The following is a 27,729-nucleotide window of genomic DNA, read 5'->3' as shown; positions in this document are numbered from 1 at the left end:
CAAATTTTGTAGTTCAGTACAAGTTTGTGGTCCTACACATGTGCCAGCACAGAAATTATCTCTTGGGTAGGAACTGCATCTGGAAGAGTGCGAGGCATAGACACTCAGGAGCAGAGGTTTTACCCAGCCAGCCAATCAGAAGAGAAACCTGTTGGGCAGGTGTTGAGGCCCAACTGAGCCAGCCACCAAGCCCTGCTGAAGAGCCTGCCCCGCCCAAAGGCGGCAACAAGCCCAGAGGTCTTAAGAGCTAAAAGAGTGAGCTCCTTTCTCACCGAACCTACAGAGGCTTCTCAAGCAGGTGTCTCTTTTCCTGTTTAAGTCGTGCTTCTCAACGCTTTCTTAACTTTGATCACCAGCTCCGACTCAGACCAAAGGTAGGAAATACCCTTCTCAGATGTGTATTTTGTGAGCTCTTAGGCTAGTAAGGCCTCAGTGTGAATCCTACCAATGCCCACATTGTGCATGCAAAATAGGAAAGGGATGTGACCTGCATCGGAGAATGGAGACCTAGTCTTGCCAGGACCCCTGGAGTGCCTAACACCTACAGCCCTGAGTTAAAATGGTATATAACCACCCTCTCCTCTGTTCTTGGGCTGTCCTTTAGTCTGAGGTTTCCTGGTATTTCTCAACCCTGAGTTTTTCTCAGCTGATTTTCCTTACTGTTAACAATAAAGCCTCTCCAAAACGTAGTGGTCCCTGGGCTACATACTACCAGGATGTCTCTTTCTAGAAAAATATAGAAAGCCGTGATTGGAGGCTTTGTCACTCCCCCTCCCACCAGTCCAACAGTGACCAGAATTGCTTTGGCTCCTGACAAGTTTATTATCTCCTTGGGACTTGACAAATGGGCATTGCCTTTTCACCATTTTGGCTGCTTGATTGTGTCATTTTAATGATTTAAAAAAAATCAACAGTAGCCTGGCAGTAGTGACACACACCTTTAATCCTTGCATGCAGGAGACAGAGGCAGGTGGATATCTTGAGTTCAAGGCCACCTTGATCTACAGAAATAGTTCCAGGACATCTAAGGCTACAAAGAAACCCTGTCCTGAAAAGCAAAAACAAAAGCAAAAACAAACAAAAACAAAACAAATATCGAGCAAGCCCATATGCATTTTATGAATTTATTTTCTTTAAAAGCAAAAAACCTTTATATAGGGCTCTTTGCATAAATTCCTAAAGAAAGTAATGATTGAAAAGTCAGATTTTGAAAGTTTTCAGTGGCTCTGGGCTCTGGAGTTTCCAAGACTATGATAACTACTAACATTTATACCACAGTATATGCTTCTCCATTTCTTACCATGTACTATTGTTTTTTAGGTATGTTTTTACCACTTGATCATTGAGAATTGGTATCCACTGGTTTGCAATTTTTTTTTGTCAATCTACTGGAATTTTAGAGTTTGAACATTTTCTGGAATGTTTGTCAGTCAGTGGCTTGTGTACAAGAGCGCTTTCTCACTTGCTCAATAACCCTGATTTGTTTCAGGCCCTTCTGGTGCCATAAAGTTTTTAAAATGATATTTTAATGTAGTGGGAATCAAAAAGTGCTTATGGAACTAAGTGTGAAGTTTAGTAAGTGATTAGCAAGTGATAACTCCTGCAAGCCATGGCCAGTTGATGGGATAAAAGCCAGCACCTGAGAACTACGCAAACATATCCACTCTACTCTCTCCCACTCACCATGGAGGTCACACCAGCTGACTTTTGTAGTAGCTACCTCCCTCCCAGATGATAGGAGAGCCCATTTAAAATACATTTAAAAATGGCACAGCCTGGTATAATTCTCCTTGTGTTGATCTTTTAAAACAGGTTTATGTCATATATAACCTTTGTTGGGTTTGATGAAGCTCATTGTAAGCTTCATCCTGGAAACATGTGGCAGGCCCTATGTTTTCATTGCTTCATAGGATTTCACTGCATGATTTTTTTAACCAGGACTGTGGAACCAGCCCAGAGGCCAGGCACTTGCCTAGCATTTGAAAGGCCCTGATTTCTATTTCTAACACTGGTGGTTTGGTTTTATTTCACTTTTGAGTGCTTTTTACAACTAATTAATTCTATAGTAGATGGACTTATGAGACGTTTATCCAGAATTAGAAATTACATGGCGCTGCTGCTGTTCATGTGTTCTTTCATACACACTTTTTCCTGAGGAGTCATATCTCCAACTAAAAAGTTTTACTTTAGGGTGTGTGTGTGTGTGTGTGTTAATTGCAGAAAGAGTTGTGGTATTTCTTTCACTCAGTTTCCTATTTTTAGCACCTTTCATTCTTGTGGCATATCTGACATAAGGAGAGGTTTTGACTACAACCAAGGTACACTGAATTTGGGTTTCCCTGGCTTTTTACTCTGGTTAGTTTTTCTATCTCCAGATTCTGTCAGATACCAGCTAAGAATTATTTGGTCTTTGTCTCTTCTGGTCTGCAATTGTGTCACTCTTCCTTTATTCCAATGGCCTTGACAGTTTTGAGAAAGTTATTTTGCAGCATGTCCTTCAATTTGGATTTTTGTGATAACCCCCCCATGGTTAAATTGGGATTATGGACTGGAGGAGGACTATCGCAGTGATTCTTTTTCTTTTAAAAATTTTCTCTCATCTCCTGTCCTTCCACTCTTCCCAGTTCTTCCCCCATGGAAGGAGATTCACTCATCTTCTACTCCCCATCCCTGCCACTCCAAAAAAGAGTAGACCTCCCAGGGATGTCAACTAGACACAGCATAGCAAGTCGTTCTTTACCTGAAACACCAGTGGTACTACCGTGTTGTCATTGACACGACTGACACTGAACTTGATCAGGCAGTTGTGCAGAATGTGAAATTTCTCACTCTGTGCTTACTAGATCACCCACATAGTTTCTTGGGGGAAAACAACTAAACACAGCTGAGGTACGCAGTGGATCAGGTGTGTTAATATCTCCCTCCTAGGGGAAGAGAAATAGTTCATAGAGAATGTGGATTTTTTTTCTTCTGGGGGGAAATTTGTTTCTTTTGTACTATGCACTGAATCATTTATACCAATATAGACTTGTACATATTAACTTTTATTTTGTGTTTAATCCAGTAATCTTTGGCTTCTGCGAGCTCTGTTTGGATAGGACCTTTTTGATATACCATGCCCATCTTTTCCAGCACACCAAATCAATTTGTCTTGTATGTCACCTCAGTCACAGAGCCAGAATAATATTAGAAACAGATTTTGGTCTGGGTATGTATCTAAAAAAATTTTCCAGTTGATGCTAATAGTTTTAATGTGCTTTTATTAATTTGCACTCCAGCTTTTTAGGCCTGGATAACTGCAAACATTTGTAATGTCTTGATTTCCTTTTTATGTGATTCTTATGACCAAGAGGCTTTCATTTCAACACAGTTAACTACGAATCTCTTAATTGCCTGCTTCAATGGACAGTACCTTTATGGGCTAACAGATCAGTCTCTCTGTCTCTGTCTCTCGAGCGCTCTGTCTCTCCAGCACTCTGTCTCTATCTCCAGAGTGTTGGGATTAAAGTTTGAACCATCACGGCTAGCTTGATCAATGTCTCTTAAGATGTAGTGAACATTTCTGCTGTTTTCCCCTGGTTTAGAGGCTAATAATAATCTAATATTAAGATTTGCAAACTGAAATGCTCTCAGATTAAAAATGTGTGCTCTCGTTTTTAATTAAGAATATTTTTGAATGAAGTAATGTCCTTACAAAATGTAATCAACACCAAATCTCTTTTTAAAAATAATAGATCACAAACCAAAACAACAACAAAAAATTCCTTCAAAGGCAGCATCATCTAACCTTTGGGAAGGAAGTATGTTAGAATGTGTTGTACTCCATCAAAATTGCCTGTATTAATACTATGTAGTAGAAACTCTAAGATTCAGACTAGGTCTGTGCTCAAAGGGATACCCAGGAAGGCAGGATAAAATAAACTACATAACTGAGAGTCGAGGAGACATAAAATACTAATATGCAAAACTTTGATAAAATGCGTTATTCACATAGCACACTATGAATTGCTTGCAAACCTTTGCCTTCCTTAATCATTATAAAAGTAGCTTCTCCTTTTGTTCCTGATTACAAGTAGATGGTTGTATTCAAAATTTCCTGTCAGTTTTGATGTTCAAATGATATGGAATATTGTTGAGGGAAAAAGTAACCGTTTTTGGCAGTAAATTGAGGAGGCAAAATAGGAGTTTAAGTATAAAAAGACAACTCTGCAAAGGTTATGACCGGGAAGATGGAGAGTTTGTGGAGGAAAGGGAAAGTTTGTCAAAAAACCAAGCTGCATTTTTCCTGTGTTTAAATGTTGATGGAAGGACCTAGAAACCAAGAAGAAGTTGAAGATTGAATCATCAGTGAATCACACTGGAGATTCAGTTCACAGGTGGAGGCATGAGCTATAGAACAGGGCAGAGCCGGGCGGTGGTGGCGCACACCTTTAATCCCAGCACTTGGGAGGCAGAGGCAGGCGGATCTCGGTGAGTTCGAGGCCAGGCTGGACGGATAGCCTCCAAAACAATACAGAGAAACCCTGTCTCGTAAAAACCAAAAAAAAAAAAAAAAAAAAAAAAAAAGGCAGAGAGCTCTGCTGGTTACGGAAAGGAAAGAAAAATCCCCAATGTAGTGAAGGCAGGAAGCTGACAGTGTTGTGCTGTCTCATTTTCCATGACCATCTTGTTGTAGCCCTGGGGAAACTTAGTGTCCCTTTAAAGTTTCCACGTTATTCCTTTCCACGTTATTCCTTTCCACTTATTTAAATTACAATAAAACTTGTTTTTTGTCAGATTCGTCCTCAATTTGAAGGAGCACTCCTAAAACTGGTCATTGTTCTGAACAATGATGTACAAATTTGCTGTGAAACTTTGAGATAGCTTACCTTCTTTGTAAGTTCTTCTGTCTGGTGGTGGTGTTGCTTTGTGTGTGTGTGGTTTTTTTTCCTTTCACTGTGTTTAATTACCAATACCAGTACCAAGAATAGAGGGAGAATTATGAAAGATTGGCAGGAAATTTTGAAGAAATATAGGCAAATCACAAAAGAGGAGCTGGACTCAAGGTGCTGGAGAAGTATGGTTTAAGGGTTTATCTGGAGTGTTCGTGCTGAATAAGGAATTAAATAAGGTTAAGTTGGTTATTAAGCGCGTGGGCCGCAGGGCACTAGGATTTAGCAGGGTTTGAAGAACTACTATAATGGGAAGACATGGGACTATTTGATAAACTTAAGACAGTAGTAGAAAATGGGCTATAGTGTTGGGGTACCCCGAATTGAGGAGGGGTCCCCAAGCTGGATTCGTCACCCCAAGAATCAAGAGTCCACGCGCCAATTGATGCAACACACAAGAGGCTTTAATTAGGCATCTGCAGATGGGCCTCTCGGTCAGCTTTTAGACCGATTGGCCCCGAGGTTCAGTTACAATCAGTTTTTAAAGACAAAAACCACAAGCCTTTGGGAGGGGTCCCTATCTTGTGACGGGGGGGGGGGGGTATGTGACTACTGACCAGGGGAAGTAGATGTCTTCCTGACCTACACATTGTAAATTCCTCAAGCCTTGGTATGAGTTAATCATCTCTCCCTAAGTAAATGGTGGTTATCATCTCCTTGTTTCCCACGAATCTTGTTTGGCCATCTCTGACGCCCTGGTCAGTTCATCACAGGTGATCAGCAGCCCGGAATTTGGCCTTTTTGTGGGTTTACAGCCCTTCTGCAATTAAGGTTGCTAAACCATGCATCCCATTCTGTGATTTGGCCAGTTCCTGGGATGTGGTCCTTTTTTTTACTTTCTGCGTTCTCTAGTGGGGTGCCCTCCCTGTTTAAGCTTATATTTTATTTCTATAAATTCAGGGTCTTTCAATAGGAGTTTGAAAATTGAGAATTTGAGTAGTGTTACTAACCAATCCTAAGGTGAAAACCCTAGAAAATCTTGAGCCCCTAAAAGTCATGGCAATTGATGTCAAAGATGTAAAAAGGCTTTTTCTGATGAGCTTTAAGACCAAACTCATCCAGGAAATTGTAATGTTTAGAAATGGCTTCAGAAAGTATTTGTGAGGTAACAACAGACCTACAGTAATTTTTTTTTTATTTAAGACCTTTATTAACAGGTGCTTGCAGTTTGTTGACTTTTTTTGAAAAAATCAAGTTGTAAACTTTTATTACAAATTAAAAATGAAGTTCTTAAAAATCTCAACTTGACCAGATATGAAACAATTTAAAAACCATTAAAGGTGTATTGAGAAAAACCAGACCCTTTTTTAAAAAAAAAAAAAAAAAAAAAAACACGTTTGTCATTACCAAAAAGAGACATCTTTAGGTAAAAATAATAAAAACCCCATGCTGCATAGATAATGCAGATAGTTCTAGTGTATCTGGTCAACGGGCAAAAAGCAAGCACTTAAGGTCTTCAGCTCCAATCTTTGTTCATTTCTTATTGCTGGAATTTCATATTCATTCTTCTTGTTGGATGACCAAACCGGATGATGGAAGAGATGGTAAGCCGGCATTTACTCAGCCCCACCCTGCTCAGCCTCGGGAGCGGACGAATTCTCAGCTGGTGGATCAGCTGCTTTTGTCTCTTTGCCATCTTGTGGTTTAGGGTTCTCTGGGCGTCTGCGTCGGTAATTGAAGTTGCGGCGATACCGACGTTGAGGAGGCTGCTGACCCTGGGTCTCATCTCCTTGATTTTCCTTGTCCTCTTCATTGCCGTCCTCTCTAGGCTGTCTTTGGCGAGGAGGGCCCCTGCGGAATCGTAGTCTGTAACCCCGATAAATATTCTGTCTCACTGGTCTACCTTGCTCTCCTGCACCCTGGTTGTCAGCACCCTCCATCACTTCTCCTTGCACAGGAGGGTTGGAATACTGTGGTCGACGCCCATAGGGTCTCCGCAAGTAGTAAGGTGGGAACCTTCGCCTGTGATAGGGCCGGCGTTGTTGGGCTTGGCCTTCAGGAGCACTTTCCGATCCCTCGTTCTTTTCCCCACTCTCACTATTCTGGTAATTTTGCTGGTAATTGCGTGGAGGACCCCTACGACGTGGATAGCGTCTATAATGGTTACGGTCTGCTGCGTATTTACTGCCTTGAACTGGAACTCCACCAGGGCCTGTAACATTTGCTGCCTCCGCACCCTTTTCTCCTTCAACAACATCAAACTCCACAGTCTCTCCATCTCCTACACTGCGAAGGTACTTCCTGGGGTTATTCTTCTTTATGGCAGTCTGGTGTACAAATACGTCTTCCTTGGTGTCATTCCTGTTGATGAAACCGTATCCGTTCCTTACATTGAACCATTTTACTGTTCCCAAAACCTTCGTTGCGATGACCTTCTTGTCCCCGCCGGCGGGCGCCGCCGATGTGAGGCCTCCCGGGCCGCCACTACCCGCGCCGCTGCCCGTGGAGCCGGGCTTGGTGTCGGCGGCGCTGAGGGCGGCGGCGGGGGCGGCGGGCGGCTGCTGGGTCTCGGCCTCGCTGCTCATGGTTGCGGTGGTGGTGACTGGGGCCAGCGGCGACGGCTGCGGCTCCTCCCGGGGTGTGATGGTGACTAGGCCGGCGGCGGCGGTGGGGCTCTCAGGGCTCTCTGGGGTCCGCTCTCCGCTCCCGCTACCGATCGAACTCGACCTACAGTAATTTTTTAAAAACTTTTTTATTACTTTAATTTTAAATAGCTTGCTTCACATGTCAATCCCAGTTCCCTCTTCCTGCACCCCCCACCATCCTCCCCAGCCTCCCACCCTATCCCCACTTCCTTTCACATAGGGGGATATCCAGAGTCCAGACTCACAGTAATTTTATATGGGTTTTATTTTTATGAGAAATGACATCAGAGAAGATGGCAGCACATTCTAATTGCTAGCACTTCAAAAGAGTTATAATATGTGGATAAGACTGCAATAAAAATGAATATACCATGGGGCTGCAGAGATGGCTGAGAGGTTAAGAGCACTGGCTGCTCTTCCAGAAGTCCTGAGTTCAATTCCCAGCAACCACAGGGTGTCTCTCAGCCATCTGTAATGAGATCTGGTGCCCTCTTCTGGCCTGTGGATAGCACACAGAGGCAGAACGCTGTATACATAATAAATAAATAAATGATGAATAAATCTTAAAGTTTTACCAGACTGAGGCTGTTGTATCCTGGGAGATACATGAAATCTACGACATATGAGCCACACTACAGTTCTCTGAAGATGGAGCTGATGTCATTTTTTTTTTTTGGAGAAGGGCAGACTGGGGGTCAGAAAGATGACTTACATATATAAATTTTTCTAAATAGGAAGTGTCAGGGTTATAATAAATCCTGAAAGAATGAAAGAAGTATAGTCAGGTGTAATATAGTCAAGAGCTGTTTTATTAAATTTCTTTCTTTTAGAAAAGTAAATTATGTTTCTTTTTACTGAATATTTTTCTTACATAATACATCCTGAGTATAGTTTCCTCTCCCTCTGCAATTCCTAGTTTCTCCCCACCCACCCCCATATCCCCATCCACCCCCTTCATTTTCTCATTTGAAAACAGATAGGCATCTTAGGGATAATTAAATTATAATAAAAACTAATGCACTTGAATATGACAAAACAAATAATAGGAAGAATCCAAGAAAAGGTACAAGAAGCAGATATAGCTGAAAAGGCCCTCTTATTCACACTCCGGAATCAACATCAAAACACTAAACTAAAGCCATAACATATCTGCAAAGAACCTGTAGGAATTAAAAAGAGACATGTATAAATAAATTAAAATTAAAATAAGGTAACATTTTAAAAAAAATATCTGAGACATGATGAGACCAAGAACCTCCAAAGATGCCATTGAGTTCATTTTCTGTTGCCCATCCACTTCTGGGCTTGTAGTCTACCCTTAATAGTAGTTTGTTTCCCCACTGAGACTCCCTTGGAGAAAACTAAATTTTTATTTCTAAGTATTTATCAATTGCAGATAGATTCTGGATTAAAGATGAGAACATGTGTCCACTTCTTTCAGCCTTAGGACCCCATCTGATGCTGACTTGGGCAGGCCCTATGAATGCTGCCTCAGTCTCTGTAAGTTCATATGTGCTTCACTTCTGTTGATTAGAGGGCCTTACCTTGGTGTCCTCTAACCTTCAGGCTCTTACACTCTCTGTCCCCTCTTCTGTAGGGGTCCCTGATCCTGAGGACAGGGTTTTGATAGAGAAATCTTGTTTAGGCCTGAGTATCCCAAGGTCTCTCACTGTGTGTTGTCTGGCTTGAGTATCTGTATTTTGTTCCCATATACTACAGGAAGAAACTTCTCTGATGATAGCAAGCAAGGCACTCATGAGTATAGCAGAAGGTTATAGGAATCATTTTATTGATATATTCCTTTGTTTTAGAGCAGAGGTGTTTTGTTTATATTCTATGACTTTAGGTTATCAAGTTTCATGTCCTTAGTCACTCAAGAAGCTTTAGGTAAGGGTCCATCTCATGGAGAAGGCCTTAAGTCAAATCAGATATTGGTTGATTACTTCCCCAAGCCTTAGTCTACCATTGCCCTAACCTAACATATCTGACAGGCAGGACAGATTGTAGATCAAAGGGTTTATAAGTGGGTTTGTGTTTGTTTCTCCTTTGGCAGTGTGCAGAGTAGCTTACTGTTCTGAAGATGCTGGAACACAAGGGTGAAAGATCTATGTAAATATAAGCTTGCCTTCTTGATGTTCAGTGAGTTGTATAGATGTTGTCTTCAGAAATGGGAACTTGCCATCAGTTTGTGGAAAGCAACTTACAGTCTCTGGCAACAGCCTTGAGTTGTTTGGGGGTTTCTATGGGAATACTTTGGCCAACAACTCAACTAGATGTAACCCACTCCTGCCACTGGAAGCTTCATTTGGTAGCAAGAGATGTCAAGTTGGTGTTGTCTCCTGACTATTTGGTGATTTCATTTAGATCACCTTCACATATGTATGTATTTTAGGAAACTTCTACTATTTTAGGTTTCAATACTACCTCTCAAATTGTCCTGTCTTAGTTATGGTTTCTATTGCTCTTACAAAACACCATGCCCAAAGCAAGATGGGGAGGAAAGGATTGATTTAGCTTACAGTTGCATACCACTATTGATTATCAAAGGAAGTCAGGATACAAACTCAAAATACGGCAGGAACCTGGAAGCAAGACCTGATGCAGAGGCCATGTAGGAGTGCTGTTTACTGGCTTGTCCTCATGGCTTGTTTATCCTGTTTTCTTATAGGACCCAGGACTACCAGCCCAGGAATAACACCACTCACAATAGACTGGGCCCTCCCCCATCAATCACTAATTAAGAAAATGCCCTACAGGCCTGCCTGTAATCCAATCTTTCATTTTTTAAAGATACTCTTTTTTTAGGTTTATTTTATGTATTTGGGTACTCTATTTGTATGTATGCCTTTGTGCCAGAAGAGGGCATCAGATCCTACCATAGATGGTGTCAGCCACCATGTGGTTGCTGGGAGTTGAACTCAAGACCTCTGGAAGTACAGCCAGTGCTCTTAACCACTGAGCCATATCTCCAGCCCCTGATCTTTTGCTTACTTATTTTACATCCTATCCTGGCTGCAATTTCCCCTCCCTTTCCACTCTGTTTCCCTTTCCCAATCCATTATTTCTACCTCTCTATTAAGGTCTCCCATGGATATCAACAAAACATAGCATATCAAGTTACAGTAAGACTAAGCACCTTCCCATGTATTCGGCTGGACAAGGTATTCCAGTATGATGAGTAGTGAGTAAAAGAGTCAGATACAGCCTCTGTTCCCACTGTTAGGAGTCCACAAGAGGACCAAGCTACACAACTGTAACATTTATGCAGAAGGGCCTAGGTCAGTCAATGCAGGCTCCTTGGTTGTCAGTTCAGTCTCTGTGAGCCCCTATGAACCCAGGTTATAGTTATTCTGTGGGTTTTCTTGTGGTGTCCGTGACTTCTTTGGCTTCTACAATGTTTTCTTGCCCTCTTCAGCAGGATTCCCCAATCTCAGCATCTGTTTCCCTCAGTTGTTGGATAAAGCCTCTCTGACAACTATTAGGCGTGTGTCTGGGGTTATGGGGGGTCGTGTGTCTGGGGTTATGGGGGGTCGTGTGTCTGGGGTTGTGGGGAGTCGTGTGTCTGGGGTTGTGGGGGGCGTGTCTGGGGTTGTGGGGGGCATTGTCTGGGGTTGTGGGGGGGCGTGTGTCTGGGGGCGTGTGTCTGGGGGCGTGTGTCTGGGGGCGTGTGTGTGTGTCTCTCTCTCTCTCTCTGTGTCTGTTTCTTTGTGTGTGTCTTTGTGTATGTGTGTGATGTGTGTGTGTGTGTGTGTGTGTACATCTGTCTGTCTTTAAGCTACTTGGTCTTTTTCCCCTGAAGCTTTTAATAGTCTTCGTTTTGTGCTGTGCTGAAAGGCCTTTCTTTTCTGGCCTAGTCTATTTAGTGTTCTGCATGCTTCTTGTACTTTGATAGACATCTCCTTCTCTAGGTTAGGGAAATTTTCTTCTATGATTTTAATAAAATTTTGTCTTTGACTTAGGTTTTTTCTCCTTCCTTTGTTCCTGCTATCTTCAATTTTTTTCGTAGTGCTCCAGATTCCTCAATAGTGTGCCTGAAAATTTTTTTGATTTAACATTTTCTTTGACCAAGGTATCCATTTCTTCTACCATGTCTTCAATGCCTGAGATACTCTTTTATCTCTTTTACTCTGTTGATGAGGCTTTCCTCTAATGCTTGAGTTTCTAAGTTTTTCATGTCCAGATTTCCCTCAGTTTGAGTTTTCTTTGATTCTATTTCCATGTTCAGATCTTAGACTGTTCACTTCCTTCCACTGTTCTTTGGTTTTCATGGATTTCATTAAGGGTGTTCTTCTTTTTCTCTTTTAGGATTTCTATTCCTTCATAAAGCTGCTTTTTAAGGTCTTTGCCTTGTGTTGCAGTCTTCAGCGCCTGCTATATTGGGGTTGCTGGGATCTAGTGGAGACATAATTGTCCTGAATGTTATTGGTTGTGTTTTTCATGCCACAGTCTATGAATCTGGGTCTGAGCTGATTGAGATTCTAGGTGCAGATACCTGGTGTTGATTTGTTGGATGGCTGTTTTGTTCCTTCGTTACTGTTGACCTCTCTTTTCTTTGGAGCATGTGGTGACTGACTGTTTCCTGGTAAGGAATTCCTCTCAGATCCTGCCACTGGGTAGATTGGAGATCTGAGTAAAATTTGTTTCTAGGTATTTGGAACTAAACTTAGGAATTAGGATGAGATGGTGGGGGGTGCAAAATGGGCTCCATGGGAGGGGAAAGCAGAGTGTTCCACCAGGATCTACTGTAGTCCTCTGGGAATGGGGAAGAGAGTAAGGAGAGAACATAAGAGGTTATCTGCTAACAAGATGGATATGAAACTGTGGGATTGGATATAGGGGAGAGGAAGGAGAGTGAAGACCTGCTGCTTTTGACTGCCTGCTTCACTGGCCTACTTGCTTCTTAGCTGGAAGCTTCCCAGGGAATGCCTGCTGGAGTTGTAGGCTAGGTTAACAGATGAGTGGGGAGGAAGGTTGGAGATCTTTCTGATTCTCCTGGAGATGGAGGCAGGAAGGAAGGGCATGCCACAGCAGGTAGTCAGATACAGAGCTGGGGATGAGACTGGGGGAATTCGATTTAGAGAAGAGGAAGAGGTAAAAATCTGCAGTTAATCTACCTGCTTCTCTATCTGGAGGGCAAGGGCTCTTTTATGATAGAACATATGGAATATTTGAGGTCACTACTGAGCCTATACAGTGGATCACAGCAAATATATGTTGGATTAATCTGTATGTATAGAGTTAATTTTCTACTCACACTCTTCCATGGGTGCCATTAATTCTGTAGTAAAATTAGTTTTCCCCCACAAAACTGAATTCAGACACATTGATGCTATATTCTTCCTTTTCTGAATTTGGGCTGTTTTATTTGATTTAGCAGAACAATGAGGGATTAAACAAATTCGAATTACTCCTAAAGGTGAATGTAAACCCCAGGCCTCACTGAAGGCCAAGTGGGAGGAAACTGGCTTACTTGATAAGCAAAAACTATCCAAGAGGGCAGGCCTGGAATGTGGCCCTCAAAATATTTAGCAAGATGAACCTGAGGGATATGTGTAAGAAGAGTAAAACAGAGTCCAAATGTGATGCTCAGGAGCTATCTGCAAGTAGGCACAGTTGTTTTCTTGGGAACACTGGATCATTTGACAAACATTGAAGAAGCAGAACAGGGTGGAATGCTGTTGCTCTGACTAGGTCTTAGGAATGAGCCATCTGCATATACCTTCTAAAATGATCTAAGAAATTGAGTGATTCCAATTGAATGTACCCGTGCCTAACCTAGAAATCAAGTCAAAAATTTTGAAGCATCTCAGATATGATCAACATATTTGCTGAAAGTGAGTAATGGGCTAAAAAGGCAAACTCAAATAAGTACTGTTGGTGATTCTTATGTGAAATCTTAGATGTAAGACTATAGTGTGTGTGTGTGTGTGTGTGTGTGTGTGTGTGTGTGTGTGTGTGTGTACGGGTACATGCACATTATCTCCTTTGAACTCCACTTCTATCCCTTTGAAGTCAGAACTTGCAAGGGAACTTCATGCCTGGTGGTAGAGCACAGAGAGGACAAGAGGTCCATCCCAGTGTTGTAACACATTTTCCCCTTGGCTAACCTGCCACAGCTTAAAGTTCTCGGTTCTAGTTTTACAAAACCCAGATGGTCATAACATCACAGTGCAGAAGAATTCTGGCCCCCGTTCTAACCACTTCTAAAGCTCTAGTTCTTGTAAATCTCATGATGTTCTTGGAACCTGTTGCAGAGACAGCAAAGATCATGACGCCAGAGGATGTTGAGATGATGGGAGACCAAGTTCCTGAGGAGGAAATGCTGTCTGAGGACAAAGTCTTTGGTCAGTTTTTGTATGTTCTTGTAGCTTTATGGTGGCAGGGTTAGTCCCTAAGGACCGTTATTTACCTGAACAATTTACTGCCAGTGAACCACGGTTCTCAATCATTCAAAGTTAATAAAACTGTATTATGACCAAAGTCAAAATCAAAACCATACTGACTTCAAGACATCAAGAAAACAGTATTTACAAATGCCTATTCAAAAGTTAGTCTAGGAGGGTGAAGAGATAGCTAAGTAGTTAAGAGTGCTTGTCACCCACACATTCACCCAGAAGACCTGGGTTCAGTTCCTAATACCTCTGTGTCTGAGAGAAACGGAGGGGGTAAACAGAGAAATGAGGAGGGATGGGCAGAGAGAAGGAGATGACTGGGCAGTGAGAATCTTAATGCTGAAATTAAACAGAATTCAAAGTTTTGATCATGTGTGTCTTTGGTTCTTTTCTAACTGACTTAGATGATGGAGCAGACTACAGAACTATAATAAAGGAAAAGTTTTATATTACATGGGATAAGAGCTCTTATTTTGGCCAATCTGCAATTTTAAATCATGGAATTACTCATAAAGACCAAAAGCTGTTGACACGTATGTTTGAGGATATCAAAATTTACACGTTCACACAAACAGTAATCCTTCAGGGAGCTGCTGGAATTGGGAAGACAACGTTGTTGAGAAAGGCAATGTTAGAATGGGCAGATGGCAATATCTGCCAGCAGTATAGTTATGTTTTTTATCTCAATGGGAAAGAAGTTAGCCAATCAAAGGAGAAAAGCTTTGTTGAGTTAATATCCAACAACTGGCCTAGCTCTGAAGGCCCCATTGAAGAGATTCTGTCTGAGCCCAGAAATCTCCTTTTTATGATTGATAGTTTTGATGAGCTGGACTTCTCCTTTGAAGAGCCAGAGTTTGCACTATGTTCAGATTGGAACCAGAAGCACCCAGTGTCCTTTCTTATTAGCAGTTTGCTGAGGAAAGTGATGCTTCCTGAGTCATTCTTAGTAGTAACAACAAGATCCACAGCTTGGAAGAGACTGATGCCTTTGTTGCATAACCCTCGTTGTGTAAACCTGCCAGGACTGTCTAAGATTTCAAGAATGGATTACATTCACCATTTGTTGAAAGATAAGACATGGGCTATGGATGCGATCTGTTCAATAAGAAAAAATGAGAGGCTTTTCAACATGTGCCATGTCTACCACATGTGTCAGGTGATCTGTACTTGTCTGAAGGAGCAAATGGAGAAAGGTGGTAATATTGCAGACATCTGCCAGACCACAACAGCTCTGTTTACATACTATATCTGCAGCTTATTTTCACAGGTGGATGAGAGCTGTATTACTCTGCCCAATGAAACACTACTGAGGAGCCTGTGCCAGGCAGCTGCTGAAGGCATTTGGTCTATGAAATACATACTCTACAAGAAAAATCTTAGAAAGAATGAGTTAACTAGAGATGACCTCTCAGTTTTCCTGAATGTAAATGTGCTTCAGGAGGACAAAGAGTATGAAAATTGCTATGCTTTCACTCACTTCCATGTTCAGGAGTTTTTTGCGGCTTTGTTCTACTTGTTAATACAGAATCCAGAAAAAAGGGACTATCCCAGAAAATCTTTTGAAGACTTGTATTCATTGCTTGAAAGCAATAGTTTTCACAACCCTCATTTGGAGCAGATGAAATGCTTTATGTTTGGTCTACTGAATAAAGACCGAGTACGACAACTGGAGGAAACTTTCAAATTTACAATATCCATGGACATCAAAGTGGAGTTACTTATGTGTTTGGAAACACTAGAAAAAGATGACATCAATCCGTCACCGCTGACACTTCCAGACTTGCTTCCCTGTCTATATGAGACTCAAGATAGAGACTTCATAACTCGTGCACTGAACTATTTCACAAGGATTGATGTGAGGGTTGAGGAAGAAACTCAGTTACTTATATATTCATTCTGCCTTAAGTACTGCTACTCTCTGGAAACTATTAAACTGACTGCAGTGGCAGAGTTAAGAAATCTTTTGGACTTAAACCCCACAGCTGAAACTTGGTAAGTGCCCAGTTTACTAGTAGGGAAGGAAGAAGATTTACAGAAGGAAACAGTGCTTAACTAAGGTAAAATAATTATTTTAAGAAAAATCCATCTAGAAATCTCTTGCTGAAGCTAATATATATAGGTCATCTGTCCTATACACTCCTAAACTCTGCTGTTTTATATATGATTTTACCTTATTCCTTTCATCAGGTTGATTTTTTTTTCTGATTCTTCCTATCTAAACCTGTAAGAAGACCTGAATTACAGAATTTCTATACCTAACTAATATTAAGGACTTATTCTGTTTCATAGTTATATAGTGAGCAAGATGCTTAACATATTAGCCAATTTAATTCTGATGCCTACAGAATTGTGAACTCTTACATAGGTAACTACCTATGAAGTTACAATTTCAAAGATTCCACAACTGAGATATATAGGTGTTTTTCTAGAAAATAAGTAGATAATTATTAATTCAAACATATGTTGAACAGTAACTATTATGCACTGACTGTTGCTCATATAGGTGCCAGTCATTTTTGATGTATGATGTATTTGATCTCCTACTGGTCCTATGGGGGTAGATGTTATCTTTTTCAATTTGATTTATGAAAAAGCTGAGTTTGTATGAAGGGGTAGGCAAGACTGAGGTCACCATCAGATTATATATACAGATTATATGTACAGATTATATAGAAGTCTTTGACTTTCAACTTTTCTGTTGGAAAAACTATTCCATTGTCATAATTGGAAGAGAGTTCTTCTGTTAAGAGAACATAATTTCATTCCTCTATTCCATTATGGCTTACTATATGTCTAAGATATTTGTATATAGGAACCTCTTGAATGTTTTTCACAAAATAAAACCTCAAGTCATAGTCCACCACTCTGCAGCATCATTCACTACACTCTCCTTTCCCAAAGCTGGAACTCAAAAATCTCACCATCTTAACACATGCTAGATAATACCATTAAGTGACATACCAGCCTCCTGCACTTCAATTTCACTACCATACAGAAGGATGGGTAGATAGTTCAGTTGGTAAAGCTTTAAGACGGTTTTTTGGGGAAGTCCTGTGTATATGTCAAAGCACTGTTGGCCAATAGGGAAGCAAGATAGGTGGGACTAGGAGTCCAGGAGGACACTGGGTAGGAGAAACATAGAGAGTCAAGATGTAGCTGCCATAGGGATAAGAAGCCCGGAAACTTTGCTCCTGTAAGAGAAATACTTAGATTAACAATTATGGGGTAAATACTTAAGTCAGAGCTAGCCAGTAAGAAAAAGCAAGGCCAACAGCTTCATAATTAATATAGCCTCCTGTGTGTTTATTTGGGACTGATGCGGCTCTGGAACTAGGCTGGCGGAAAGGATTCTCTCAACAGACTGTAAATGCATTGAGACATTTGAATACCTAAACACATCTTTGCAGAGTGATATGCATGTGTAATCCCAGTGCTGGGAGAGGGAGAGTCAGTTAGGTCCCTGGAATTCACTTTGCCAGCCAGCATAACTTGCTTGGAAGTTTCCAGGCCAGTCAGAAAACCTGTCTCAGAAACAAAGTACTACCCATGAGGACCAACACCTGAGGTTGCCCTCTGACCTCCACATATGAGTGCATACACACACATGCACACCTTGAGGAAAACAAACACATAAGGTTGGATGTGGTTGACCACACCTTTAATCTCAGCACTCCAGAGGCAGAAGCATATCTATTCATTTGAGGTAAGGTTGGTCTATGTAGCAAATTCTAGACTTGCCAGGGATATACAGGGAAACCCTGTCTCAAAAGAATAAAAAATAAAAACATATACACAGATATGTAGAGCAGAGTTTTTCATCCTGCAGTTCTCCCTCCAAAATGAAGTCTCTAGTTTTTGTTACATACATGTTGAGAAAATAGATGACAAAAGAGAAGATGTCTGGCGGACTATCCATAGAAAAAAATGCACCTAATGTTCTTTCATAGCATATTTTTATCCAATAGCATCTTCTAAGTCAAAGGTGGCTGGTCTTTCCTTTTTCCAATTACACAGCCTCAAGGATACTGTTGCTCGAATCATGAAATACTGGCAAGATCTGTTTTCTGTGCTTCATAAAAATGAATGCCTGAGAGAAATGGATCTGTATGAAAGCAGACTTGATGAATCATTGATGAAGATTTTAAATGAAGAATTAAGTCACACAAGATGTAAACTACAAAAACTACTGTAAGTCTTACAGGGGGAATTGTTTTGTGTGCGCAGTTTTTCTAGATAGGATTTCCTCTTGGTAACCCTGGCTGGCCTCCAACTCAGAAATCCTCTCTGGTCTGTCTCTGAGCGCTGAGATTAAAGGCATGAGCCAGCACTGCCAGGCACCTGCGAAATTTTAATGGAGTATTCCCATTGATTTTTGTTGTCTGTTTGTTTTGTTTTTGTTTGTTTTTCTTTGCTATGTCTTTCACCCTTACTTGTTAGTGGAAATCAGTAGTAAAAGTAGAAGCAGCTATCTGACACAAAGACTTTTTGGTCAATGAGGGACAATAGTGGTCCCATAACACCCTGTTGCCTAGTGACCCAGATCCATGTTAGTACGTGTACAGACAGTCTTTCCTGTTTGCACAAGGTCAAAGTCACAAAGTGATATAAAATAAAATCTTTTTTCATTCAGTGATATGTGGCTATATATACCATCATTGTGCAAAACATTCCAAGAAAGTGAAAACTGAGATGCCTGAAGATATGGGAGCATGATTTCATTTGCTTTGAGAAAGATGGCAATGGTTGTAGAAGCTGTTGGCACGTGGTTTTGAGACTCCATTAGGAATTTTGTAGATGAAGCATGACATAGAACTAAGACCTTAAATTTAGGTCACAAAAGTACTTACAAAGACATGACACAGAATTTTATATTTATTTTCTTTTGAACTGTTTATATTTGATAAAATCAATTATTAAATGTAACAAGTTTAATGGAAATCATAAACATCTTTATAGGCAGCACTCAAAATAAGGTAGAACATTCCAATGAAGATGTTCCATCTACGCCTTCCTATTCAGTGCTCTCATGTCACTCAATCATTTTCTAATCTAGCTTGCTTTGTTTCATTATAGGAACCATTTAACTAACACACTATGCATTTGTGTCTGTTTTCAATAAAATGTTATAGAACTTTCTTTGTGTGTTTGGCTAGTTTGTTTTCGTTGTTGATAGGCATTGTCGTTGCATTGTGTGGCTATATTGCAAGTTTTAGTTCATTGTCTTGTTAATAAAACTCCCATGTGGCTCCCCCACCCCCAAATTTCAGTTATTGTGAATAAGGCTGCTGTGAATAGTATCTAGCTCTTTGTGAGGTTTTAAACTTCTTTGGTAAAAATATGAGTTATCTGGTCCATAGATATGTTTGCTAAGAATATGCTAAGCAGTTTTACAACACAGTTATGCCTATAGTATGTGAATGCTCCACCTGCTGCTCACCTGCTCCCATGTTTACTGTTGTCAGTCCTAAAATCTGAATTTGATGCCAGATTCTCTCCACTTCAAATATGCATGTTTGCATATCACTTGCTGTTGGCTCTCCTGGGAACTAGAACCATCTATATGTTCCTCTTTATTTAATGCCTATCATGTACTTAATGTCTATTTTCTGGTTAGTTGTATATACTTGGCACCAAACAAAGTATACATCCTTGTTCCTAATATCACCAAAATAGATGTTGTATTAGAGAGTAACTTCCTGCCAAATTTTTCCCTTAAAATCTCATGTTGCCAGGCAGTGGTGGCTCATGCCTTTAATTCCAGCACTTGGGAGGCAGAGGCAAGCGGATCTCTGTGAGTTCGAGACCAGCCTGATCTACAGAACTAGTTCCAGGACAGCCTCCAAGCCACAGAGAAACCCTGTCTCGAAAAAACAAAGCAAAAAAAAATCTCATTGTGAGCTCTTGCCTCAGATTAAGCATCACTTAAACCTGTAGATGAGGAGAGGCCACTGGATATGTGAGATCTTTCCACTCCTTTCTAAGCATCTCCCTCATATTGTCTTTCCCCAAATGTCACTAGTGCAAATATTAACTAATGCTACCTTTTGGCTAATGGTGTCTTTTAAACAGAAGAATCCCTCCAAGAGATGACACCATGGTGACCTCAGTCTTAGGCTCTTTAATGTTTAAATGCCTTTCCCCTGAAACAATTGCTTCCAACTTATATTTATGATGGTTAGCTCTGTAAATGGGTAAAAGTCTTTTTTGTGGGTCCTTGGGGATAAAGGTATGGAGGAAGGGGGAATGCTAAGTAATGAGCTGAAAAGGAGGGAAGTGTTCTCCAGGGGTAGTAGTTGGGGTACAGTATGAGGTTGAATTCAGGGCCAGGCCAGATACTGCAGGAGAATCAAGTATGTGAAATACAAATGCTGTTAGAAGGAAGTGAAGAAAAGTTGGAAGATGACCTTTGTATTTGTTCTCTATACTGCTTCTGTATATAAGCACAGAATCGCATCATGCCTGCAACAGTGTTATGTTCATAATGACATACATCTGATAGCTGATTTTAATTGTGCATTCACTTTTGATTATGGAAAGAACTTAAGTATTGTTAATATTGTCATTGAAGTATTTGTAGGGACCTTGATAACTGTGGTAGTCATTCCTAAAAGTTCAGAGGCTTCTCTGTACCTTTCCCGATGTTACCATTTTGTGAGGTCAAAATAATGAGAACACCACTGGTCAGGTGACAAATCCAAACATATGTTGTATTTTTCTCAATAGTTCTCTGAAACTGTGTTTGGGCACCTTACCTACAGTGTGAGAAACTTGGATTCAGATAAGAGATGAGAGTAAGAATTGGAAGGGGATGATAAAACTATGTGTAGAGATGATTGTATAACTACTCTCTATATATTTCTTCTGAAGGTTAGGATCTGTCTGCTTCTTGAATAGCTGTCAGGATTTTCGCTTTTTAACTAACTGCCATACCCTGACACATCTCGACCTGAAAGATGCCAACTTAGAAGACAATGGGTTAAGGAGCTTATGTGAAGCCTTGCAATCCCAAAAATGTAAATTACGGGTGCTGAGGTAAGCTTGAGCTTTCTTTATAACTTTTTGTCTGCCCAATAGACAAAAGGTGAAATCTGAAATTGGTGTTCATAGTGCTGCATAGTTAGTGGAAGCCTACTTTTCCTAGTTAATTTTTTCTTCAGTAAGGCTGCTCACTCATTCCTCATAAAATATGTCATTGTATAATTCTGTGTCTCCCAAATGAAAGGAGGGGACAGACCAAGAACTGATGAACATTTAACATTTTTATTCAGGTCTGGGGTATATTGTGTCTTTGACTAATGGCAGTAAAAAACAGCATCAGAGAAAGCTGTGTTGTACTTGATTATTGATTAATGAATTCCTATTCTCTTTAACTGTGGCTCAGAACCAAGCCTAGAAGGCTGAGAAAGAACAGTGTAGCAACTGTCAATTGCCAAGGTGTGCACTCACTGTCATGCAGTGTCCCTCTTATTCATGGCCCTCAGTTGCTCTTTAGGAGTAGGAGAGCCTTGGGCATTATACCTGGTCTGTACATTGGATGACAGCTTTTAAGGAAACTCTTATCACCTAGTGAGTCAGTTAGTTTATCACACACAAAATCAGAAAAATAGATTCTTCTTAAATTCTTATAATTCCTGGACAATCTTTGAGTCAAAACTGAACCTTATTGCATGAAGCGCTAAGGTAAGTTGCTTCCCACACATAAAGTCTTAAAATCCAGGTACTAGAGAAGTAACAAAACTTGGAGTAAGACCTGGTTTTTAAAATAGGAAAGTAAATTCTGTGACCACTGGGAATTTTTTTTAGTCTTAGCCGGGTTTTAAAAGCTGAAATTCGCTTAATGTGGCACATCTCAGAAGTTGATGAGCAATTATTGAATATGGGTTGCATACAGTTGTAAGTTGATCAGGTTGAGATAGAACCAGCAGGCAAGTAGATTTAGGATTAAACCTGTGTTATCTGGATGTCAAGTGAGATGCATGCCACTGGTTCTTGTGTCTAAAAATGAAATATCAACAGCAGAAAAATCTGGTGTTATTTGGTAGGAAAGATGTTCTTACAGTGTTGGCTGTAGATCTAAAAAGCTTCGGCACTAAAAGCAGCAGGACTTGATAAGACCGCCTTTCTGTTGAGATTTGAATGTCTTCTATTGATGATGCTTGATATAGATCTAGATAGTAAGTTTTCAAGTGGGAAACTTTGTGACATAACTTAATAGGGCCAACAGTGACTGTTCTGTCAGAAGTTATCTAAATTTGCAATAATAAAACAGTACATTATGGAAGTGCAATTGTTCCCCTAATGCAGGTAGTCACATGGGTATTATAGTCACTAGTCTTGTAGGCCTCATCTAAATAGATTGTGTAGGATGGTATCCAACTTCCTGTTTTCTCTGGATCTCATTAGATTTGGACAGTATGTGTGTCCCTTTGATCTGGTTTGTGCATAGATCATGCTGAGAGGAACATTTTAGAATTGCGTTTTGCTATTTTACTCTGATTTTATTATGTGAGTCATGAAAATGTTGGAAAGCAGTACTTTCCAGGCTTCTCTGCTAACTAGGATCCTTTATTGTAAGAAGTTTGCAAATGTAGAGATAAAATATCCTAGAAAAGTTTAAATTTTAGAGGAGTATTTCAGATCTTATACCTGGACATACTGAAAAGGCACACATTATCAGTAACTTTCACGGGAATGTTTCGCTATAATTAAATTTTATCTAAAGAGGAGAAAGACTAGGTCTTTCTCTTAGTAGGTGTTTTATTTGTATATTTCATAACAGGTTGGTTCCCAAAATATTCAGAGAAAACCTAGTATAGAGGTACACATCTTTAATCCCATCAGAAGCAGGTGGATCTCTGAGTGGTAAGGCCATCCTTTTCCAGGCCAACCAAAGCTACATGAGTCCCTCTATCCCTCTTTCTCTCTCCCTTTCTTCCTTTCTTTTACCCCATTCTTTCCTCCCCCTCCTTCCTGGCCACTAGACACACCCTCCCTCTCATGATGAACTGAATCTTCTGAAATCACAAACAAGACAAATCTTAGTCCACTTAGTTGTTAGTTATTTTGTCACAGTGACAAATAGTAGGATGACACAGAGTTGCTCCTGTTCCCACTGATACAAACCCTGACTTTTGATGAAGGGAACCCAGTAGCCAGTCAAAAGGTACTACTTGAAGGCTTGGGATGTGGGCTCTGCTTTTAAAAATGTGACAACAAAATAAAGGGCATGCCTAGAATGCTCTGTCACTCTTACACGTGCCTGGGCACACAGCCCTGTCATCACTGCACAGGCTTCTGTGCAGGTCTTTAGAAGGACCCCACATGTGCACTCTCTTTCAGAAGCAGTTTTGTTTCTGATTTGCTTCTTATTCTCATTCTATTTTATAATGCAGTAGTGGGGATAGAACCCATGACTTTGTGCATGCTAGGCAAACACTCTGCCAGCTGAGCAGTGTCCCCTTGGATTCACTCTTAAAACCTATTCTAACTCTGGAGGTTCACTGAGATATAAAGAACTTGGATCTAACTAACCTCACTGGGTGATGTTTCCTTTTATGTACAAATTCTTTTACAATAAAGCTTTTATTATTATTAAAGCCAACTTAGGTCCTTTAGAAAGTGTGGATTAGCCAGGCGGTGGTGGCGCACGCCTTTAATCCCAGCACTTGGGAGGCAGAGGCAGGCGGATCTCTGAGTTCGAGGCTGGGCTGGACTGACAGCCTCCAAAACAATACAGAGAAACCCTGTCTCGTAAAAACAAAAAAAATGTGGATTGACTTGTGAATAAAAACCCATGGGAGACTCTGGCTCCTGACTTGTGGTTGACCTTTGCTCTACAAATCTGTGTACAACATTAAAACACAGCAATCATACTTTTATCTTCTGAGTTGTAGGTGGAGGAAACTCCTCTCTCCTCTTGATGAAAAATATTAGTGGATTTAAAATTATTTTCCTATTTTTAAGGCTCTGAGGGATGAGAAAGGTGATTCCTCTTCATCCCACTTAGCACTCTGTCAGGGTCATGTGCTATTAAATATTTTGTTTTATGTAGGGAAGCTGAATTTTCAGCCAAGATCTCCAAAAGTGGGAGACTGCCTGCCTCTGGCTGAGTAAGCAGAGGCTGTGATTCTGCGAAATGTGTCATTTTACCGTCTCTGTATTGCTTTTCAGGTTGGAATCCTGTGCCCTGAATGCAATCCATTGCATAAAACTATCAGATGCCCTCAACAGGAGTAGGAGCTTGGTATTTCTCAATCTGTCTACCAACAATCTGACAGATAACGGGGGACAGTCACTGTGTAAGATCATTGAAAACCCCAACTGTCGCCTAGAGAGACTGTCGTGAGTTAGTTTTCCTATAATTTATGAAGTAGATAGGGATATGTGGGGTAACATTAGCTGGCATGGTTATCAGTTCTGAGTGATCCTCAGAGTTCTTCCTGTACTCACTTTTTCTGTTTTGTTTTGTTTTTCTTTTGGTCCTGGGATTAAACCCAGAACCTTGAATATGGTAAGCATACAATACCAACTAGGCTATGTGTCCAGATGTCCCTTTTCCAGGCTTCTGTCTCTGTGCCTCCCTCCCACCCCCTCATGCACACAGGTGCCCTCTGTCTCTGCCTCTTTGTCTGCCTCTCTGTCTGTCTCGGCCTCTGTTTCTCCTCTCCTCCTCTTCCTTTCCCTCCCTGCTTCTTCTGTCTTCCTTCTCTCTCTCTCTCTCTCCACCTCCCTTCTCCCCTACTTCCCTGTGTGTGTGTGTCTGTGTGTGTTACATGGGGAGGCATTTTCAATACTTGTGTTTGCACAGGTACTATGTATAAATTCATGTCTGTGTATGTGGAGGTCATTACCTAAGAGGTCAACCTTGGGTATTGTTCCTCAGAATCCACCTTTTTTTTTTTTGAGACCGTCTGTCATGGCTTGGAACTCGATGAATAGGCTATGCTGACTGATCAGCACAAATCCCAGGGATCTCCCTGTCTCCAACCTCCCAGAAATGGGTTTAGAGCCACATTCTTTTTACATGGTGCTGACAATCAAACCTGGAGATCCTCATGCTTGTGTGACAAGGACTTACCAATTTGACTATTTCCTGAGCTTGGGGTGTGTGTGTGAGGGGGGACTTAGTTTTTAAAATAATTGTCCTATTTTTAGTTTTCAAATTCTTCTAGACTTCTCCAGTTTTGTTTCATTCTCTCCTGTACCAAGCTACAATGGAATTCACAACTTAAATGTCTACCCAGGTTGATTCTGCAGAAAAAGTGACTGGTATAAGTATCAGATAATTTCCTTATAAGGTAAAGCAAGACGGTTGGAAACTGATGAGTGGGTCCTTTTGCATCTGTTTCTCCTTCAGTTTAGCAAGCTGTGGCCTCACAGAAGCTGTGTGTGAGGTTCTTTCCTTGGCTCTCACCAAAAGCAAGAGACTGACACATTTATGCTTGGCAAACAACTTCTTGAAAGATGAGGGCATAAAGTTGCTCAGCGATGCCTTGAAACATCCACAGTGCACTCTGCAGAGCCTTGTGTGAGTGTCTGCCATCTTCCCAATACAACGTAGTTCAGAATGAATGCATATCCATGTTTGCATATGCATATACATACACACTATTAAAATAAAATCTTAAAATGTGCCTTTTAAATGACTTAGCATGTTTGCAGATATTTAGAGCTTTATATAGTCTAGGAATTGTTTCTTCAAAGAGTTCAGTTTCTTCTGGATGTTTTCTATGTCATACTTGATTATTATCATACATGCTTTATATACTAAAGATAATCACCTAGCTTGTTGCTTTATTTCTAACTTTATGGTAATTTACAGATTATTAAATTTTCAAATTGTTTAAGGTATGCTCTTGTGTCACTTGGACTAGTGTTGAATTTGCTATATAGTCTAGACTAGTATTGAATCTGGCAATTCTCCTGCTTCAGTCTCCCAAGTGCTGGGATTACAGGCATGTACTACATTAACGCAGCACAGATATATAAATTTTTTGCAAGTCATTCTGCCTCGTGAATCCTAAGATTTTTTATCATAACTAGAAGTGCCTTTTTTGAAATGCAATTTTACCATCTCATAATTTTGACTTTTAAACATGCTAAAGTGTTCCAAATTTATCCTGAATTTAACATTTTAGTTTTGTTGTAAGGGTTATACTTATTTCCCCATATGTAAGGCATGTTATATCAAAAGTATTGATACAACATGTCTTTTTCTTTAAGTTAGAAACAAGCTTGCTTCACATGTCAATCCCAGCTCCCTCTCCCTCCCCTCCCCCCAACCCCCCACTATGCCCCCCAGTCTGCCACCCAATCTCCACTCCCATCCCCACATGTATCTTTACTGATTAAAAATGTCACTAGTAAATACAAAGAATACTTAGCTTATTCCTATTGCACTCCTCATGCCTGCCCCTCTAGTCCATGTAACTACTTCTGCAAGAGGTCCTGTATGTATTTTTAGGAAAACAACGAGATTGCTGCTTGATTTGTAGTATGAAAAGCTGAGACAGGTGTGGTTCCCACCTGCAACCCTAGAACTAGGGAAACTGAGCAGGACAATTGAGTTGTGCTATAGTGAGAAGACCAGCCTGTGCTGCAGAGTTGAGATCCCGTTTCCAAAAACTGGAAACAGACATTGGAATTGGCTGTGAGTCCAATTTACAACAGTTTGATATAGACCTAAGTGACTCACATGGAACAGGCTGGCAATAGAGGTCTGATCTGATCTCAACAGGTATGAGACCTTCCATGGATGATAGAGACTAACTGAATGTTTCCTCATATTGTGCTTCCTTGTAGGTTGAGGGGTTGCGATTTCTCTCAGGTTGGTAGTGAGTTTCTCTTCACTGCTCTTAAAAAAAACAGGAGTTTGATACATCTGGACCTCGGATCAAACAGGGTTCAGGACAGTGGAATAAAGTTTCTGTGTCGTGCTCTTCAGGATCCAACCTGCACTCTTCAGGAACTCGAGTAGGTTTTCTGTGACTCTATTGTCCTGTACTTCTGAACTGGGAGCTGTCTTTGGAGGGCAGGGGAGAGATGAAAGGAAGAACTCAGTGAGATATGTGCCGGATAAAGAGGACAGACCTGACTTTTCTCTCATTCTGTTGAAGCCAAGCTAAAGAAGACTGGTTGGAACCAAAACTGAAAGCCACAGATAACTGTGGTGCCATGATCCGTTTCCCTGGGGTAAAGAGTCCAGATGCATCAGACTCAACAGGAGTCATGTTAGTTTTGATTGTGCCCTAGCAGATCTGTTGTCTGACTATATCCACAAAACTTAACTTCTACTAGCTTTCCTTTCCAGTTTGTTTTTCAAACAATATTTAATTTTTTAAATTACCATGTTATTATTTTTATATGCTGGATGTTTTTCCTGCTTGGATGTGTGTGCTTGGTGCCCACAAAAGCCAGAAGACTCTAGATCCCCTGGGACTGGGACAAAGACAGTTGTGAGCTTGCATGCCACTGCTGGTAATTGAATTAAGTCCTCCAGAAGAGCAGCTTGTGCTCTTAACCACTGAGTCATCTTTCCAGCCCTCAGGTTTATATTTAAACTAATTTTCCTGTTAGGTCAGTATTCAAAGAAGCTGGAAGGGATTTTAACTTTTTGAGATTAGAATTTATATCTTTCTTTTTAATCCTACAATTAGCTTTTAAGGTAAATTTTTAGGTTTCCATACAAAGTAATGGGGGTTCTTCTCCATACATATGTCATTATACTGTTTTCATTTGTTTCCTTGCCCCCATTGGTCCCCCCTAATGCCCTATACTTATTCCAGTTAGTTTCCTTGCTTCCCCTGGTTAGTCCCTGCTTCC

The 27,729-nt window shown here is 40.7% G+C and overlaps 2 protein-coding genes across 4 annotated transcripts in view; one reads left to right on the top strand and one right to left on the bottom strand.

Annotated features, from left to right (window-relative positions):
• Nucleotides 1–218: 218 nt before the first annotated feature.
• Nlrp14 (NLR family pyrin domain containing 14) overlaps nucleotides 219–27,729 on the top strand; it is a 33,830-nt gene continuing 6,319 nt past the window's right edge. Inside the window, exons 1-8 of one of the 3 annotated variants that reach the window (XM_021230471.2) lie at nucleotides 219–374; nucleotides 13,771–13,860; nucleotides 14,313–15,900; nucleotides 17,923–18,096; nucleotides 20,776–20,940; nucleotides 24,079–24,249; nucleotides 25,265–25,435; nucleotides 26,710–26,880. In XM_021230471.2, coding sequence (XP_021086130.1) covers nucleotides 13,785–13,860; nucleotides 14,313–15,900; nucleotides 17,923–18,096; nucleotides 20,776–20,940; nucleotides 24,079–24,249; nucleotides 25,265–25,435; nucleotides 26,710–26,880 — 2,516 coding nt within the window. In that variant the 5' untranslated portion in view covers nucleotides 219–374; nucleotides 13,771–13,784. The remainder of the gene's footprint in view (nucleotides 375–13,770; nucleotides 13,861–14,312; nucleotides 15,901–17,922; nucleotides 18,097–20,775; nucleotides 20,941–24,078; nucleotides 24,250–25,264; nucleotides 25,436–26,709; nucleotides 26,881–27,729) is intronic. The other 2 variants (XM_005075774.3, XM_021230470.2) reach the window with 2 other exon arrangements.
• Nucleotides 6,258–7,590, bottom strand: LOC101838820 (Y-box-binding protein 1-like). The gene has a single exon (XM_040756840.1). The coding sequence runs from the start codon at nucleotides 7,454–7,456 to the stop codon at nucleotides 6,488–6,490; it is 969 nt and encodes a 322-aa protein (XP_040612774.1). The 5' UTR covers nucleotides 7,457–7,590; the 3' UTR covers nucleotides 6,258–6,487.

Source organism: Mesocricetus auratus, unplaced genomic scaffold (genome assembly GCF_017639785.1).
Source record: "Mesocricetus auratus isolate SY011 unplaced genomic scaffold, BCM_Maur_2.0 Super-Scaffold_4256, whole genome shotgun sequence".
In the NCBI taxonomy this organism is placed as follows: Eukaryota; Metazoa; Chordata; class Mammalia; order Rodentia; family Cricetidae; genus Mesocricetus; species Mesocricetus auratus.
Note: the sequence above shows the minus strand (reverse complement) of the source record. Positions and strands in the feature narration are given on the sequence as shown.